We start from the raw sequence: 19366 nt of genomic DNA on the forward strand, positions 1-19366 counted from the left end.
CATGAGTGAGAGGGCACTTCATGGGAAAAGCAGTGCTTTTTTCCCCACATTCAAATGCATTTTAGTGTGAAAATTCACGTTGTAACTAATAAAGCTAATGAAATGTCCTTTGGGTGTGTGTTTCAAGACAGGGTTTCTCTGTGTAGCCCTGGCTGTTCTGGAGCTCACTCTATAGACCAGGTTGGCCTTTTTGTTAAACCTCACTTCCTCTGTTTTCCTGGCCAGATAGTACTCAATAGAACTCACAAGAGATTCACATGACTCTGCCTTCCAAGTGCTGGGATTAAAGGTGTGTGCCACCACTGCCCAGTGATGTTTCCTTCTTGATGCATTCAGCTCTTACACTTCTTTTTCTAACTGTCTTGACAGACTAGCCTTTAGTGACAATTCTGAGGAGTGGGTAGGGGTTGGACTATGAAATGCATGGGTATCAGTGTTCCTGATAAGAACAACCCGTTTGATGCTGTTGGCCGCTCTGGCTTTGAGAGTATCACGTTCCTGCATTTCCTTCCATGCACCATTTTAACCCTAATTGCAACACTTCCACTAGTCTCTACTCTTTTAGATGCTTCTTAAATGTAACTCTTCTTCAGGCTTCTTTATACTCATTTTTTTCTTATTCTACTTGGGAGAGTTCATCCAAACTGTCAAATCTAGATTTTCTCCTTGAGCTCTCAGAATTATAGCCAAAGACCTGCTGATTACTTTCAACAATACAATGTGAACTGAAACTCCCTGTCTTCTGCTCTTTAATGACTTCCTATTTAAAATAGAGAATATATATTTAGAAATAATTTATATCTATTTACTATATCAAACCTATATTTATTGAGTAATTAATAGCTCCGCTTCTAAAGTGTATATGAACACATTTTTTAAACAAATGATGGTTTAACAAAAAAAGGAAACCGCTAAGTAGGGCATGCTGAGCTCATTGTGTCTGGATCTGCACCTTGCTAATTTCAGCTTCCTTCCAACTTTGTGCATGCTCTTGGCTTTGCTGAATTTCTTACAATTTTTCATGAATGCCAAATCTTACTTCTGTGTCCCTGTATAAATATTATTCCTTTTATAGGGAACACTTCCTCTGTTTTCCTGGCCAGATAGTACTCAATTTTTTAGACTCAACTCACAACTCTTCTAGGAAGTTGAAATAGTTTTCCCACAGACTTCCCACAACCTTTCCTTCCCCTTTCCCTCCCCCTCCCCTCTCTCATTTTCCTCTGCCATTTGGGGATTGAACCCAAATGCTAGGTAGGTGCATTACCACTTAGCTTTACCCTCAACCCTTCCTTCATTCTGTCCTTTTAAGTGTCCCTGGGCACAACTGGATATGTTACATATGTGTTGCACTGTTGAAATCATCAACCTTTAGGCCTGAGTTAGATGTTCACCTGCCTCTTTGTTCTCTGCTCTATAAAAATCCAGTCATTTCATAGTTTCCCCCAAGTGCTCCTTATACATCTCTAGAGTCCTTGTCTCCTCAGTAGTCTTATGCTATTTTAGATCATGTCTTTATTGTGTTTATTTTTCTGTGTGTATGTATATACCTGATCACATGTATATCACATGTGTGTAGGAGCCTGCAGAGTTCAGAAGAGGCCATAAGATTCCTTGGAACTAGAGTTATAGGTGAATTTTAGTCTCCATGTAGGTTCTGGGAATTGATCCCTGGTCTCATAGCTTAGCTTCTCCCCCACCCCCTTCTTCTCCCTACCCTCTGTCTCTGGATCCACCCCTCTATCTCCTCTTCTAGGACCTCATGCATGCTGGGTAGTGTTCCACCAATAAGTCACAGCCCTTAGTGGTTTAACTTATTTTTGCACCATTTGTGTTCAGCTTAATTATTTACTTAAAATAGAAATTTGTGCACATCACTTTTGTTCCTGTTGAAAAACTTGGTAGTGACTAGGTTGGAGTCTGCTTTTTGACCCTGTATGTCAGTCCCTTTCCCTGGTGTCTTCCTGTTTTTTTTTTCCCCTCCAGCAGTAACAAGCTGCTCTGTTCTAAGTGTGTGTGTGTGTGTATATATATATATATATATATATATATATGCATGTGCATAAATTTACAGGCAGTGCCCTCCCATTTCTAGGATAATGCTTTCCTAGCTTTCAGATTCAGCTCAGAGGCTGGGGATATTAGCTCATTGGAGAGCACTTGTCTAGGGTATGTGAGGCCTTGGGTTAGATCCCCAGCTACACATACATACACACACACACACACACACACACACACACACACACACACACACACACACACACCCTGGAAGAGGGAGAGAGACTGAGTCAGTGTACTCGGATTTTATTTTTCATTCTCACAAGAATTGTCTTCAACCATTTCCCACATTCCCAGGCTGTGCTACCATCATGTCCTAGAATACCTTATTCATTTGTTACCTACAAAGCTACTAGTTTCTTGAGTGCAGAGACTATCTTATTTTTCCTCTACCAATCATCGTAATTCTTTGGCCACTACAGTTATTAACTGTATTCTGTGTTCTTTTAGAAAAACTTGCTTTTTAATAGGAAAATGTCCATATTTTTCTTGTTTCATTTGTTTAGCAACATGCTAGACGGGTTTATGAGATTCTTCGACTGCTGGGAACTGACCTGAGTGATGCTGAACAGTACAGAAGCTACAGACTGGACATTAAAAGAAGACTAATTAGCCCTTATAAGGTAGGACTTTCAAGACTTGGAAGCATGAGAGAGAGAGGGAGATTTTTATTGAATATGTGTGTGTGAGTGGCTGCAGAGATTTTTATTGAATATGTGTGTGTGAGTGGCTGCATGTATGTGTGTGCACTGCATGATTGATTACCTGGGGCCAGCAAAGACAGGATTAGGGCATCCCCAGAACTGGAGTTAGGGATAGGTGTGAGCTGCCATGCAGCTGTGGAGAACTGAATCTGGGTCCTTTGGAAGAGCAACAAGTGCCCTTAACCATCTCTCCAGCCCTGTTTTTATTAATTTTTATTATGTATATGTATGTGTTGGAGGGGTGCCCACAGAGACTGGAAGAGGGTGTTGGATCCCTGGAACTGCAGTTAACAGGAGATGGTAAGCTGCCCACTCGGGTGCTGGGAACTGAACTTCGGTCCTCTATAGTATCCAGTGCTCTTAACTACTGAGCCATCCCTCTATCCCATTAACCGTTAGATTTTTGTCACTGTTTAAGAAAGAGCTAGACAGTGACAAATATGGGAAAGTCCAAATCATTTTGTTAGATTGAAGAAGAAAGTATTGTTCCATTAGTTACAGAACTGTCATTTTTATTTTTCCAACATGAGCTATAAATGTTTTTTTAACCACTTAAAAGCTGACAGAGAGTTGTTGTTGTTGTTGGTGTGTGTGTGTGTGTGTGTGTGTGTGTGTGTACATCTTTTAACAACCTGAATGCCCAGACTCATCCTTCATAGATTGTCTTACCTGTCCTTTCACATTTCTTGTTCAGTTTGCCAGATATTTTTGCATGCTTTTCTTAACAATCTCTTTAGAAGTTCTTTTTATACATTCTTTAAACCTTGATATGTGTGGGATAGGCTCCATCAGTAAATCCTTATAAGCAAGAGAACCTGAGATTAACTCCAGAACCCATGAAAAATGCTAGGGTGGTACTCATTGCTTAATAATAGGAGATCTTGGGGACCTGGAGACAAAAGGATCCCTGGGGCTTGCTGGCCGGCCATCCTAGCTTAATCAGTGAGCTCTAGGATAGTATTTCTAAGAAGTATCCTATGTTATCCTTGGGCATCCTCACATACAAATACTCACATAAACACACACCTTAAAAAAAAAAAAAGGGGGGGGGGCTGAAGAGATAGCCCAGCAGTTAAGAACACTGGCTGCTCTTCCAGAGGTCCTGAGTTCAATTCCCAGTGACCACATTGGGGCTCACAACCATCTGTAATGAGATCTGGTGCCCTCTTCTGGCCTGCAGGCATACATTCAGGCAGAACACTGTACACATAATAAATAAATACATCTTTAAAAAATAAAAAAACAAAAAACAATTTTTAAGCTGGGCAGTGGTGGTGGCGCATGCCTTTAATCCTGGCACTCGAGAGGCAGAGGCAGGCGGATCTCTGAGTTTGATGCCAGCCTGGGCTACATAGTGAGTTCCAGGAAAAGAGCAAAGCTACACAGAAAAACTGTCTCGAAAAACAAAACAAGATTTGTAAGCTGGGTGTGGTGGCACATACCTGTGATTTCAGCACTTAGTGGAAGCAGGGTGGGCCAAGAGAGTCTTTGGAGGTGTAGCTAAGTTGATAGAGTGCATGCATCTCTAGCATGCAGCCCGAGGTTTGACACCAGAACCGCATAAATTGTGAGCAGTGGCGCACACTTGTAATCTAAGCACTCAGACACAGGAGGATCAGAAGCTCAAGGTATTTTTCAGCTACATAGCAAATTTGAGGTTAGCCTGGGCTGAGATTTTGTCTCCAAACCTTAATTTATGACACATGTACACACATACAAAGTAGAAAATGTAGGGTTTTTGTTGTTTTGTTTTTAAGGCAGGGTTTCTCTGTGTAGCCCTGGATGTCGTGGAACTCAGAGGTCCGCCTGCCACTGCCTCCCAAGGAATATTAAAATGCCGTTTTTAATAATTTTAGTACATTTAAAAATATTAAAATGCAGTTTAACTCAAGCATCAAGGACTTTGTTGCATTGTCTTATAATGTATTAGTACAGATTTGTTTTAAAATAATGAGCACATTTGCCTGGTATTCCACAATTACAAATAGTTTCACTTTAAGAGACATTTATTAGTTGTAGAATGGGCTCTTAATGTTGTTTGAGTTGTTTTTATTCCTTTTGAAAGACTAAACAGACTCAGAACTCAGAATTGCAGAGGCTGTTAGAGATTGGATCCTGGCTTTGGCTCATTGTCCCTGAACTTGACCAAGTTGTTTAGCTCTGGCATTACTCTCCCTCCGTCTAAAACTTCTCTCAGAGTTGCTGGGATTATACATTTATAGATCTAATTTTGGATCTCTGTAGGAAGTCAGTTTATTTATTTATTTATTTATTTATTTATTTATTTATTTATTTATTTATTTATTTATTTATTTATTTATTTATTTATTTATTTATTTTTAAGCCCAGGCTGGCCTTGAAGTAATTGTGTAACTGCGCATGACCTCAGCCTTGTGATCCTCCTGTCTCCACACCCTGGGTGCTGGAATTTAGGAGTTTACCCTACCCAGGACTTCATACATGCTACGTGAGCACCTCCTCTTTAGGACCTGCTGTAGTGAAACAGCTGATGTGATCATCTAGACCACTCTGTCCAAAACCTGCGATGCCCATGAACGGGGAGTGAGGAGGCGTGCTGGCAGTACCCGTCATTCTTCCCCCACTCTCTGGTGCTGCCTTCCTGGTCTGCCCTGTCCCTCCACTTGTGACGGGGACCTCGGATCTCTGTCTCAGTTGGCTTTGCCCCATCTCAGGCATGAACTACTGCAGTAGCTACTGACTTAGTCCTGCTGGTGCCCAGCCTGAGCTGCGCTGCCGTGATTAGCCTGACACAGGTGTCTTTTTTTTTTTTTTTTTTTTTTTGCAGAAAATATTTTCTACTTTTTTTTTAAAGATTTATTTATTTATTTATTTATTTATTTATTTATTTATTTATTTATTTATTATGTATACAGTGTTCTGTCTGCACATATCCCTGTAGGCCAGAAGAGGGCGCCAGATCTCATTACAGATGGTTGTGAGCCACCATGTGGTTGCTGGGAATTGAACTCAGGACCTTTGGAAGAGCAAGCTGTGCTCTTAACCTCTGAGCCATCTCTCCAGCCCAATATTTTCTACTTTTATTTAACTGAGATATAACAGGACAGTACTTAATCTTTTAAATTGTTGAAAGACTCTTAATATTCTTTCAAAAAGAAATTTTTGAGTATATGAATCACACTGGCCTAAAACAATATAGATTAGCCTGCATCATTCTAACAAATCCTTAAATTGAGGACATGATCCACCACACCTATTCCTTACTATATTTATGTAACTGAGACTATGAGTCCTCCCATGCGTCCAGATCCTCACCTATCCATTGCCAGAACTGATCCGAAGATGGATATATGTATTGAGCATCATCTGGTCCTTGGGCTGCAGCTGTGGTGGGAACTGGAGCTTCCATAGTGGCTGGCTCTTCAGCCACTGATGGGTCAGTCTGGACTTCGCTAATGTGGGTAGACCAAGGTCAGGAGCTCCAGCTGTGGTGGGAACTGGAGTTTCCACTGAGGCTGGCCCTTCAGCCATTGCTGGATCAGGCTGCACTTCAACTGCTGTGGGTTGACCAGGGTCAGGAGCTGCAGCGTCAGGAGAGTGACGCAGGTGTCTCACATCAGACTGTTACCGTTACTGCAGACGCCGCCTCAGCATAGCAAGGTCGGTTTTTATAAGATCAGGAAGGCTTAATAAATGTGCCATGAGCTAGTAGACTCAGTAGTAATGCTAGTTAATCTGTTGTGTAAGTAGAACAGTTAAACTTAGTATGTCTATAAATATATACTTAGTAAGAAAGCCTAGAAATGAGCACAGTGGCAGGAAACTGTCAATTTGGAACTGAAAACTAGTATAATTAGTGCTGAGGCTGCAGCTTAGCAGTAAAACACTTGCCTAGTATGTGCAAGACTCTGGGTTTGGTCCCCAGCATCACAAAACTCTTACAGTTAGTGGTTTTACAAATGTGTACATAGAACATGAAAATACAAGTAAAACCATCTAAGACAGATGGACTAACTGGAGCACAGTCCCTCACTCCAGGGACTGTGCTCCACATGCAGTATAGATATTGTGGCTGGAGGTGGATCTCTGGCTGAGAGCACTGGCTGTTTTCTAGAGGACCCTGCTTGGATTTCCAGCACCCACATGGCTGCTTATAACTATGGAGTCTGTAACTCCAGGTCCAGGGGATCCAGCACCCTCTTCTGATCTCCCTGCGTACCACGCTCACACACAAAATTAAAGAACAACAAAAAACTGGATATGTGTGTGATTTTTAATTTTAAAAAAGGATTATTGGCAGGCATGTGGCACATGCCTGTAATTCCGGCACTTGTGTTGCTGATGCAGGAGAATTGCAAGTTCAAGGCTAACCTTGGCTACAGAGCAAGATTATTCTTTAATGAGGTAGAATTACATTCATTATATTAATAGATTCTCTCAGACCAGTCTATGCTCCTGGAATAAATTCTACTTGATCGTGATATATTATTTTATACTTTCATTATTGAATTTTTAGAAATAATCATTTTACATCATGTCAGTTATCTTCAATTAATGTATTTTATTTATTTAAGAAATGTTTGAGGGGTTGGTGATTTAGCTTAGTGGTAGAAGGCCCTGAGTTCAGTCCTCAGCTCTGAAAAAGAAAAAAAAAAAGGTTTGAGTATCTCCACTGAGTAAGCAGGCCCTCAAATGTTGAATTATATGCCCAGCCCTGGCAACTTGTTATTGTTTATAGTTTTTGTTTCTGATTAGTTTTTTGAGATCAGGTCTCGTAGCCCAGGATAGCATTGAATTCCTGACTCTACCTAAGTGCTGAGATTGTAAGTGTGCACCATCACCCCTAGCTCAGGGCTGGTTACTAGCCACATGTATGTATTTACCACCATTTGGCACAAGTACTAGGTCTTGTTAACTCTTTAGAAGGTTTGCAGTTCCCGTGTTTCCTTAATGAAGAAGCTGCATAGGACAGAATTGGGCACATTGCCACTATTATTTTTTAATTTATTTATTTTATGCGCATGTGCCTGGGTTTATGCACAAGCCTGCAGAGTTTCAGAAGAGGGTGTTGGATCCCCTGGAACTGGAGTTCCAGGTGGTTGTGAGCTGCCATGTGGGTGCTGGGAGTTGAACCAGGCCCTCTCTAAGCATACTCAGTACTTTGAACTGCTGAGCCATGGCTAGCCCTGCTACTTAACACTTCCGGCTTAGAATTGTAGCTGTGTAAGCAAATGCTTTCTTTGTCTAAGAACAATAATTGTTGCTTCTTAGAAAAAGCAGAGAGATCTCGCCAAGATGAGGAAATGCTTGAGACCAGAAGAGCTGACCAACCAGATGAACCAGATAGAGATAAGTGTGCAGCACGAGCAGCTGGAGGAGCGCTTCCAGGAGCTGGTGGAGGACTACCGGCGGGTCATTGAGCGGCTCGCTCAAGAGTGACCGCTCCCACTCCCCAGGACACCTGCAGACTGCTGTGCATTGTGCTGTGAAACCTCGGATGACCCTAAAGTTATCTATTGTTCTCCTTAGTGGAATATGCCTTCTGAGAGATTGTATATTTTAAAATACTGTCTAGAGTTTATGAACATATATTGCATTAATAAAAGATGGCTTGTGAAATACCACTGTTCTCTTCTTTTTTCTTTTTTTTCAAGACAGGGTTTCTCTGTGTAGTTTTGGTGCCTGTCCTGGATCTCGCTCTGTAGACCAGGCTGGCCTCGAACTCACAGAGATCGGCCTGGCTCTGCCTCCCGAGTGCTGGGATTAAAGGTGTGCGCCACCACTGCCTGGCCCACTGCTCTCTTAAAGAGTATGATAGGTGATTGGGGTGGTATATTAAGGTATACTGTGCTTAAGGATTTAAGATAAATCTTTTCAGTTTTACTAAAACCTTAAATTTTTAGTTGTTCGGTAGTGTACACCTGTAATCCGGCACTCAAGGCAGAAGCAGAACAGCCTAGGTTCCCATGTGAGACCTTGTCTTAAACAAAACCTAAAAATCAGCTGGAGAGAGAGCTCAAAGATTAAGAGTGCTCCCTGTGCAGCCGTGACTGAATTTGGATGTCAGCACCCGGGTAAGAAACTATCGGTCCAGCACACTCCTGAAGACCCAGCTCTGGGAGAGTGGAAACAGGAGAGTTGCTGGAGGTTGCTGGCTTCCAGCCTAGCCAATAAAGCATAAACCCTGCCTCAAAGAACAGCTTGAGCATCCCAGAGGTCTCCTACCCCCTTCCTTTGGCCTCTGTGCACACACCCACAAATGAATATCGAAAGCCAAAAGCACCTTACATTTTTTAAGTTTTAACTATTCCCTATCTTTAAAACCCGCTTCTTTGGATCTTCTTAGTAGTCTTGATTTTCCTGTCTGGCATTAGTTTTTAATGTCAGCTTACAAGGTGATGGGTTTCTTTATAGCATCTTTGTGTGTGCTTTGGTTGGTTCTCTTTTCACTTCTGCTGCTTCCCCATAGGAGTTTTCTACATTGGAAATTAGGTGGCTATGCTTAGAAAAACTCCTTCCTGTCTTAACTGCTTATTTCGGGTAAGGGAAACCAGAAACTAGGTGTACCCTAAAACCTCAATGTTTAGCATCAAATATTAACTGAAGATAGGTATTAGCACAAAATATAAGTAATATAAACATGACAGATATTATAAAAATACAATTTGAACCCAGGATATGGTACAGGCCTATCTTCTAGCACTCAGGAGGCAGAGCTAGAAAGGTCATGACTTAAAGCCTGCCTGGGCTATGTGGCAAATGCTTATCACAAAGTAAAAAACTTACACCATGTGTGATACGAATGTGTATTTGTCAAGTATTTTCTATAAGATTACCATAGTACTGAAATACATCAAGAAGTTAAAGTAATGACAAATTATTATTTAATAGTCATTTCTAATGAAGTAGAGTAAAATAAACTGCTTTATACAGAACTATGATAAGGGAAAGTCTGATGTTTAGAATGTACATCAGTAAACAAATGTTAACATCAAAAAACAGCTGTAAGGGGCCTGGAGAGATGGCTCAGCAGTGATCAACACATAGAGCTTAACAGACCCCAGTCTAATACCCAGTACCCGTATGGCAGCTCATAATTGTAATTCCAGTTCCAGGGGATCTGATGCCCTCTTCTGACCTCTGTGGGCACCAGGTAGGCATGTAGTTCACAGACATGCATGCAGGCAAACCACACATTAAAATATCAAAACATTTTTTAAAAAATTGACTTATGCTATATTACAGATGGCATGGAGTATAATATGGAATATCCTAAATTTTCAGGGGAAAAAATACAAATAACATGGGCCCTAATAGAATTTAACACTAGCATGTTGTGGGGTAATCTTTTTGTACACTGTGAAGATGTGTCACTCGACTGGTTTAATAAAGAGATGAATGACCAATAGCTAGGCAGGAGAGGACAGGTGAGATTTCCAGGGAGAGGGAGGAAGAGGAGGAATCTAGATGGGGATTTAAATTCACCAGCAGACTCGGAGCAAGTCGGACATGTACTGAGAAAAGGTAAAAGCCATGTGGCAGAACATAGATTAATGGAAGCAGGTTAATTTGAGTTCTAAGAGTTCGTTGGGTAAAAGCCTAAGCTAAGGCCAAGCTTTCATAATAATATGTCTCCATGTCACTTGTGGGCTGGCAGTCCAAGGAAGTGACAAGAAAGCTTGCTATGCTAGCTCTATGAACTACACTGTGTGTCAAAAAGACAGTAGGACAAAAACCTTCAAAGTTAAGCTACATCTAAATTACCAGTCAAGTCTGTGAGAAAAAAAAAAAAAAGATGGTTCTTAGAAATCTGAGACTAGAAAACTTACTTTGTGATGATGCTATTCAGAGATTCATGGGAGCAGCATGAAGACAAAACCAAAGAGCATGAAGGATGAGAAGCTCGAGAGCGGAGCGGGCAGGAGATGTAGCTCAGAGGCAGACTGTCTCCCTAGCTTCAATATCCAGTGCCAAAAGCAGCTGAAGTTAAAACTGAAGTTTAAAGAATAAAAAGCTGTCACATTTTTAGGATGGTTTTTGATCCATGGTTTGAATATGAAAGATCCTCCACAGATTCATGCACCAGATGCTTGGTCATAAACTGGTGACATTATTTTTAGAAGTGAAGACAACTTCAGGAAGTTGGGACCAGCTAGAAAAACTAGACCACTGGGGTCATGTCCTTGTACATTCTATTCTCTGGCCCTTTCTGGCCTCTTTCATTGCTTTCTACAACCAGAAGAATAGGCTTCAAAGCCACTCATCCCAGCATGATGTTCTGTTCAAGGACATGAGACCAGGACACCATAGGCTCAACCTTCAATTCCCATGAGCAACAACAACAAAGAGTCCTTTCCAACAGGTTGTTGCTCTCTGGTTATCATGCTACAAAAAGCCTAATTCAAGGAGAATAGCTAGCTAAATCAAATATAACCCGTTATGTAGAAATGGAATTGTGTCTTAATAAAAAATTATAAACTGTAAAAAAAAAAAAACAAGAAAAGAAAGCAAAATGAATCTGATTCCAATAAAAAGAAGCCCCCAGGTGGCAAGTGGATAGCCTGTCTGAGAATGAAACCAGTCCAAACCGGAATAGGAAATCAGAACTCCAGGGGAAGAGTACCGGAAAGCCGAAGGGCAAACACCATCAACTACAGCTGAATGGTTTTGAGCAGCAGCTGAAAAGCAATGGTTCGAAGTGGTTGAGGAGAGTCAGATTGGGAAAGCATAGGACGGGAAACCATTGCGTTTCATCATAAGCCTTGTAAGATGATAGGTCCATTTAAAAATACATACTGTATACATGCTACTTTGATATTAGTCATATTTCTTTGTTTTTGAGGTAGGCTTCACTGGGTACCCCCGGCTGTCTTTGAACTCATTATGTAGATCAAACTTCCCTGGAACTCACAGAGCTCAGCCTCCCTCTGCTTCCGGAGTGCTTATTAAAGGTATATAACACCACACATTATTATATTCTTCAGTAGCTGGTTTCTATATGACTGTCAAAGAAAAAAATTAAAAGGCACAGAAAAATTCTAAGGCTTATCTGAAGTAAGTAAGCAGAGCCTTTACATGAGGGTGTATAACAATTAGTATTTCCCCAGACTTCACAAAAAAAGCAGAGTTCACTAGGTGAAGAAACTTAACAGCCTGGTGTGATGGCGCATGCCTTCTTTCAGTCCTAGCATTTGGGAGGCAGAGCAGAGAACATCTCTGAGTTCACCGCCAGCTTCGTCTACACAGTGAGTTCCAGACAAGTCAGGGATACATAGTGAGACCCTGTCTCTCCACAACAAACAAACAAAAAATAACACAAAACAACACTAATAATGATAATTTCCTTGATCCTCAAAGGAATCAATCTATCGTGTACTTTATTGGCAAACATTTTAATGGGAAATTTTCCTGCTAAAAAACTGTGGGTGGGTGAGGTGGCCCAGTGGATAACGCTGCTTGGCATGGAGCACGAGAGCATGAGCTCAATACCAGAGACCCCACACAACGAAAGGAGAAAACTGACTCCTACAAGTTGCCTGTCTGACCAACACACACACACACACCAAGTGTTGGTCAGACAGCTCAGTGGTTAAGATCACTGGCTGCTCTTCCAGAGGACCCGTGTTCAGTTCCCAACAATCACAGGGTGGCTCACAACCATCTGTAACTCTAGTTCCAGGGGATCTGATGCCCTCTTCTGGCCTCCTCGGGCACCAGGCATGTGTGTGGTGCACAGATGTAAGCAAAACACCCATACACATAAACAGTGAAAAATAAACAAAAATGTCATTAAAAAATTAAAAGAAAAAAGTCTTTCCATCCTAGACACTCTGGCGCCGTGAACAGCGGACACCAGCAGTGCAGCTAAAGCTCTGAAAGTGAACATAATTTGATGGCTTTTCATGAACCCTGGGGAAACAGAAAGCAATAGAAATGACATGGATTCACTTATGGATGAGTTGCTGTAGGAAACTATAAGGAGCCGGTGGGTGTTGCACACCTTTAATCCCAGCACTCAGGAGGAGGCAGAGGCTGGCAGATCTCAGAGTCTGAAACCAGCCATCCTGGTCTACAGAGCAAGTTCCAGGACAGCCAGGGCTACACAGAAGAACTCTGCCTTGGAAAAAAACAAAACAAAACAAAAACTACAAGGAGTGCCTTAGACACAGATAAACAATTTTTCAATTTCCAGTTTTGTTTACTAATACACCATTTACTATAGCCAAACTACAGAGCCAGCCTGGATGCCCCCTTTTTTTTTAGATGAATGAATAATGATGCATAGATATACACAATGGAGTTTTATTTGACCATAAAGAAAAGTGAAATTGGTTCATTTGAAAAAAAAAATGGCTAGAACTGAAGATCATCATGTTAGGGGAAATAAACCATGTGATAAGTGAGGTCTAAAGGAACAAGAAAGGTTAAGAGTGGAAAGAAAGACAAACACACATTCGTTCTCATGTGTGGAACCTAGATTCAACAGCATACACATATGACAGCCTGGACTTGAGAGCAAGTTCCAGGACAGCCAAGGCTACGCAGAGAAAGCCTGTCTAGAAAAACAAACGAATAAACAAACACACAAATATTAATACTTTTAAGAGGAAAAACACCTTCCCACTATATCACTATGTACACAGATTGGAAAAGGAAGGGCTGCCTTTCCTCCAGCCTTCTCCCTGCCTCTCCTCCAGCCTTCTCCCTGGCCCTTGTGGTCTCCTTGGAATTAGGTGGGGCCAGAGTGCAGTCTGTGAGCTTTGCAGCATCTCCAGTTCTTCTGTTTTGTATTTTTGACACAGAGTTTCTTTATGTACCTTTGGCTTTCCTGGAACTAGCTCTGTAGACCAGGCTGGCCTCGAACTCAAGAAATCTGCCTGCCTTTGCTGGGATTAAAACTGTTTGCCTGACCACCACCCGACCCCTATCTCCAGTTCTTCATCTGCATTCTCCTGTCCATCTTAATGAAAGGCCAGTTGGAAATGTGCTCTGTTAAATCCTCAGGTCACCTAGACAGCCCTTTAAATGTGCAATTAACATTTGGGCAGGTGACCGTGCTGAAGTCTTCAGCTGCTCCGTTTGTCTGCGCGAGCCTCTGAATCGGCCTTTGTGAAGGCTGCTGGGCTGCCCAGCAAGGCTTGTTTTCCGTCTGCTCCGGCGGCAGCTGCCGCCGCTTGCCTTTCTTTATTCTTTATCAAGCAAAAGCAAGTGCGAGTGCTTGTGCATCAGATGTAGAGAATGCACTCCAGGCAGCGGACTCCCGAGGCTGGAGCTGCTGGGGGCCCGGAGCTGCTTGCAGCATATGCCTTCTGCTCTGCATCCCCAGTCTTAGTCTTGAATATAGAATTGGCCAAGGGAGGGAGCAGGTCTTGAAGCGGGGGTGGGGGTGGGGGGTGAGTGGGGGGTGGAGAGGGTGAGGGTGGGGTGAGTGGGGGGTAGAGGGGGTGGGTGTAGGTCTCAAGTGCACCATACAGCTTAGTTTTGCACCTGTGTGTGTGTGTGTGTGTGTGTGTGTGTAGGTGTGGGGGGGTAGTTTTCTATTATCAAATCCTTAATTTGTAATTTCCACGTTGCATCTCCCAGGCCCTTTCCTTTTCTGAGACAGGGTCTGTGGTATAGCCAAGGCTGGCCTTGAACTGCTAATCCTCCTGCCTCGGCAGACCAAGTGCTGCTTACTAAAGTTTTTTGATTAACTGATCAAGGATTACAGTGTTTCATGCTTTTAAGAAGGAAATTTTGACAATCATACACAGCCAGGTGGTGGTGGTGCACACTTTTTTTTTTTTTTTTTTTTTTTTTTTTTTTTTTTTTTTTTTTTTTTGGTTTTTCCAGACAGGGTTTCTCTGAGTAGCTTTGGCGCCTTTCCTGGAACTCACTTGGTAGCCCAGGCTGGCCTCGAACTCACAGAGATCCACCTGCCTCTGCCTCCCCAGTGCTGGGACTAAAGGTATGTGCCATCACCACCCTGGTGCACACATTTAATCCCAGCACTTGGGAGGCAGAGGCAGGCGATCTCTATGAGTTTGAGGCCAGCCTGGTCTACAGAGCTAGTTCCAGGACAGCCAAGGCTACACAAAGCAACTGTCTCGAAAAACAAAAAAAGAAAGAAAGAAATCCCACACCAATATTTAACCTCTGATATTAATGGCCAAATGAACTGCCTTACACTGTCCTAGGGGACCATATGTTTCAAATCAAGCACACTAGATATTTAACAACAAACAGGAGAATATGCCATGATGGAAAAATACAAGTGCAATATGAGTAGAAAAAGGTCTTGAGGATAAACAACAACTCATTAACTATCATTGCCTGGGAAACACATTGGGAGGTTTTTATTATTATTACTATTATGATTCCTTTCTGTAATTTTGTAGTGTTTTTAAGAGCAGATATTATACGTGTGAACGGAGAAGAAAAAAAAACCAACCGACTTTTCCCAAACGTCCAGCAAGGTGATCAAGAGAACACATCCACTCTATTCTTTTTTGAGTATGGCTTGGGGCCACTAAAGGAGGCATCCGGGCCCTCTCCCCGTCCTTCTCCCCCGCATCTTCGCAGGTGGTAAAGGAGCTCCAGCAGGTGCGATGTTCTGCAACCCGTGCCTTTTAAGTTCCCAATTATTCTCAGCTCTTGTCTCCCAGGGATGCCTACAATTTGTAACATCCTTACATTTGACATTGCTCAATGGAGCTTATGGCTGAGTGTTTTGTGATGGATGGTCTAGTGACCACGTGAGTCTCAGCTTTCCAATGATGGTAAAAAGAAAAACATTATACCTCTTTGGAGCCTAGAGTGGGCACTTGTGTGTTTAGTGATCAATAACTATATTTTCCTGGAAATTCTCCCCCTGCTACAAATGGAAATTTTCTTTCTCCAAAAATACATAAGCAAGTGCTACTTTCCCAGGAGTCATCAGTTGGGGAATATAGCAGATTCTAATTGCTCACACTTTTATTTAGAGCTCACTGGAGAAACGCATAGTTTTTTGCCTGTTTGTTTGAGATGGGATGTTAGCCGTGTTTAACAGATAGCCCCCGTTTCAGGAGATTTGTTTATAGTGTTGCTCTAAGACTGCCAACGAACCATAGTTCTGGCCCACTCAGAGGAAGAGAAAGGGACACAGACAAGAATAAGGAGGGGCTTAAAAGATGCACGGTCTTTTCAATCTGGGAAAGTGGAGAAGAGAGTCAGGTGATCGTTTCTCCATCGCTCCAGGGATCTATTAGGTTTATTCCCTAATATTTGACTCCCAAGCTTTATTATTTTTTTTAAAATAAAACAATATAAGAAGTTGCAATAGCTGGTGTCGAACGCCTGGCGAGCTCACTTGGCGGTTCCCCACTGCCGTGGGTCACCAGCTTGTCCCATCAGGGGCTTTTTCTGTTATGATTCCCTGCAAAGACTGCACCCTGGCCCCCAGATGCGGAGTTGCTGTTGCCTGCAGGCTCTGCAGCAGCCGAGTCACCCGCTGTCATTCGGGCGGCCTATGCCCTTCTGTGTCCTAGCTGCCAAGGCTTCTCTCGCCCATTGTATCCACCTCTCAGGCCCCTCCCTCCCACTCACAGCACAGCCTGGCACAAGCAGCTGAGCGGGCTTCCTGGAACACCCTCCCAAGCGGGTCTTGATGGCACAAGTGCCGGGGCCAGATAGAGCTAGTCCGGCTGCCTGGCCACACCCCCACAGTGGACCACAGCCACACCCCACAGTGGACCACAGCCACACCCCACAGTGGACCACAGCCACACCCCACAGTGGACCACAGCCACACCCCCACAGTGGACCACAGCCACACCCCACAGTGGACCACGGCCACACCCCACAGTGGACCACGGCTACACCCCACAGTGGACCACAGCCACACCCCCACAGTGGACCACAGCCACACCCCCACAATGGACCACAGCCACACCCCCACAGTGGATCACGGCCACACCCCACAGTGGACCACGGCCACACCCCACAGTGGACCACAGCCACACCCCCACAGTGGACCACGGCCACACCCCACAGTGGACCACAGCCACACCCCCACAATGGACCACAGCTTTGCCTTCACTATTAGTGTCAACAGATCTGGTGAGACACCTGGGAATTCTTGAAGGGAAAATTAGATTAAAAACAAACAAACGGCCCGGGTGATGATGGCACATACCTTAAATCCCAGGACTCGGAAGGCAGAGGCAGGAGAATCTCTGTGAGTTCGAGACCAGCCTGGTCTACAGAGTGAGATCCAGGACAGACATCAAAACTACACAGAGAAACCCTGTCTCCAAAAACCAACCAACCAAACAAACAAAAACCCCATATATACCTTTCCCATGTTAAGAATGGTGAATATTGTGATGCAGGAAATTAGGTCTCTGTATGGCTCCATAATGCATGGTTTGAAAATGATAAAATTAAATGAAGGGATTAATCAATTTAGCTGAGATTAACATGTTGATTATAATTATTATCAGTTTGGTAATTCATGTTTTATCCTTTAAAAAGTGATTTGATATTGGTGCCAAATATGAAAAATTGACTGATAAGATAAAATACTTGGAAAGATCTACTAATAAAACTAAGAAAAATATTCACACAGAGACAGGAGTTTAGAGCAGAACCTACCTCACCACTGCATTATGAAACTGAAGAGGAGTGGCCTAAGGATATTAGAAAACCAGCCTTAATTTATCCAGCTACCATACAGGAATGACCATCAGATGATAGGGACCCCCAAGGTTATGCAGACGTTAACTGGGATCCTACATAAATGTTAGATTTGAAGAGATTTAAGGAAGCAGTAGTTTCATATAGTAGGCATTCACCTTTTGTGAAACAGTTTTGTTAAATTCATGGCCAACTTGGAACAGATTTATTCCACAAGACTGGAAAAATTTAGTAACAGCAATATTGGAAGCTGGTCCTCAGGTACAATGGGAAACATGGTGGAGAGAGGAAGCCAGGGTCATAGAACACTGAAATAGGGCTAGAGGTAGTGAAACTGCAGTCTACATTTGATGGTCACACCTTGGCCGTACACTGTACAGCAGCTTTGAATACTTGAGACAGGGTTGAAGAATCAGGAAAGTGGACTGAGTCATTTAGAAAAATTATACAAGGCCCAAAAGAAGCCTTCACTGATCTTTTACAAAGATTGACTTCAGCTGTAAAAAGAATGATATCAGACCCAGTAGCTAAATATTAATTAAATATTTGGCTTCTGAAAATGCTAATTCAGAATGCAAAAGAGGGTGATTAAGCCTTTAAAGATAAGCTCAGCATCCATATATAAATGGACCTAAAACACAGTTGATATTGGATCTCACATTATGATGATACTTGGATATGAGAAGTGATTCCTAAAAATTTTAAGGAAAATCAAAAGGTCAGATGTTTTAATTGTGGTAAACCAGGTCATCTTAAAAGGGATTGTAGACAAGGAATTCCTGAAAAACAATGTTTTTTTCTAGAGATAATCCAAACAGAAGGTCCCTGCCTTCTGGAATATACAGAAGGTGTGGCAAAGGCCATCATTGGACTAATGACTGTAGATCAACAAGGCACAGGTAAGGTAGAATATTATTTTAAGGTGTGTTACTTTTGTTTATGTTGCATTTGTTTAACTCTGTGAAGCTGTATTACTTTGCCTGTCTAAAACACCTGATGGTCTAATAAAGAACAGAATGGCCAGTAGTGAGGCAAGAGAAAGGATAGGCAGGGCTGGCAGACAGAGAGTATAAAGAAGAAATCTGGGAAAAAGAAGAAGTAGCCAGAGAAGGAGGAGGACTCCAGGGGCCAGCCAGCCAGCTACACAGCAAGCCACAGACTAACAGTAAGATTTACAGAAGTAAGAGAATGGGAAAAGTCCACAGGCAAAAGGTAAATGAGATAAGTTAAACATATGAAAAGCTGGCAAGAAACAAGCCAAGCTAAGGCCAGATATTTATAAATAAGACTAAGCCTCTACATGTGGTTTTTATTTGGGAGCTGGGTGGCTGGCCCCTCAAAAGAGCAAAAACAAATAATAACATAAGGTAGCCCTTTGCCATCAGAAAATGCCTTAGGGGGCCTCTCGAAGGCCCCCATATCAAATTTTGTTCAATCTTTCCCTGTCAGTATTGGGAAACCCCTTCACAGAGCAATTCAAAGATTCAATGCCTATTGTTAAAAGCCATACTGCTCTGAATGACATAACAGCTTCATTAGATAAAACAAAAATTTCAGGAGAGACCACAAAAAAGTATTTTGGCAAACTTCTATAAATGACTTAAGACCAAAGCTAAAAATACAAATAAATGTCATTGTGATTAAAGGTTTAAACTTGATATAGGCGTGAATATAACAGTAATTTCACCAAGATCTTGACATCCAGATTGGCCTCTTCAGGAGGTAAATATTCAGTGTCTGGGGATTGGAACTTTACATCAGGTAAAACAAAGTACAAGGTGGGTCGAGTGTATAGGGCCAGAAGGACAGGAAAAATAAAACCATATGTGGCTAACATAGCAATGAATTTATGGGGACATGATTTGTTACAACAATGGAGAACCCAGATTAATATTCCTCCAATCTCAGAAAGAAACCACAAACTAAAGTTTGCTTCTGAGAGAAATATTAGAAGGTATTATCAAGAACAG

At 42.3% G+C, this 19366-nt stretch overlaps 2 protein-coding genes across 4 annotated transcripts in view; both read left to right on the forward strand.

Moving 5' to 3' along the window:
• Hat1 (histone acetyltransferase 1) overlaps nt 1-8362 on the forward strand; it is a 57848-nt gene extending 49486 nt beyond the window's left edge. For all 3 annotated transcript variants that reach the window (XM_076569650.1, XM_006972417.4, XM_076569651.1), the window contains exons 10-11: nt 2565-2681; nt 8013-8362. In XM_076569650.1, coding sequence (XP_076425765.1) covers nt 2565-2681; nt 8013-8180 — 285 coding nt within the window. In that variant the 3' untranslated portion in view covers nt 8181-8362. The remainder of the gene's footprint in view (nt 1-2564; nt 2682-8012) is intronic.
• The window catches only part of Metap1d (methionyl aminopeptidase type 1D, mitochondrial), a 113762-nt gene that overhangs the window by 7725 nt on the left and 86671 nt on the right, over nt 1-19366 (forward strand). The gene's annotated exons all lie outside the window — the stretch shown is intronic.

This window comes from Peromyscus maniculatus, chromosome 4 (assembly GCF_049852395.1).
Source record: "Peromyscus maniculatus bairdii isolate BWxNUB_F1_BW_parent chromosome 4, HU_Pman_BW_mat_3.1, whole genome shotgun sequence".
Lineage (NCBI taxonomy): Eukaryota > Metazoa > Chordata > Mammalia > Rodentia > Cricetidae > Peromyscus > Peromyscus maniculatus.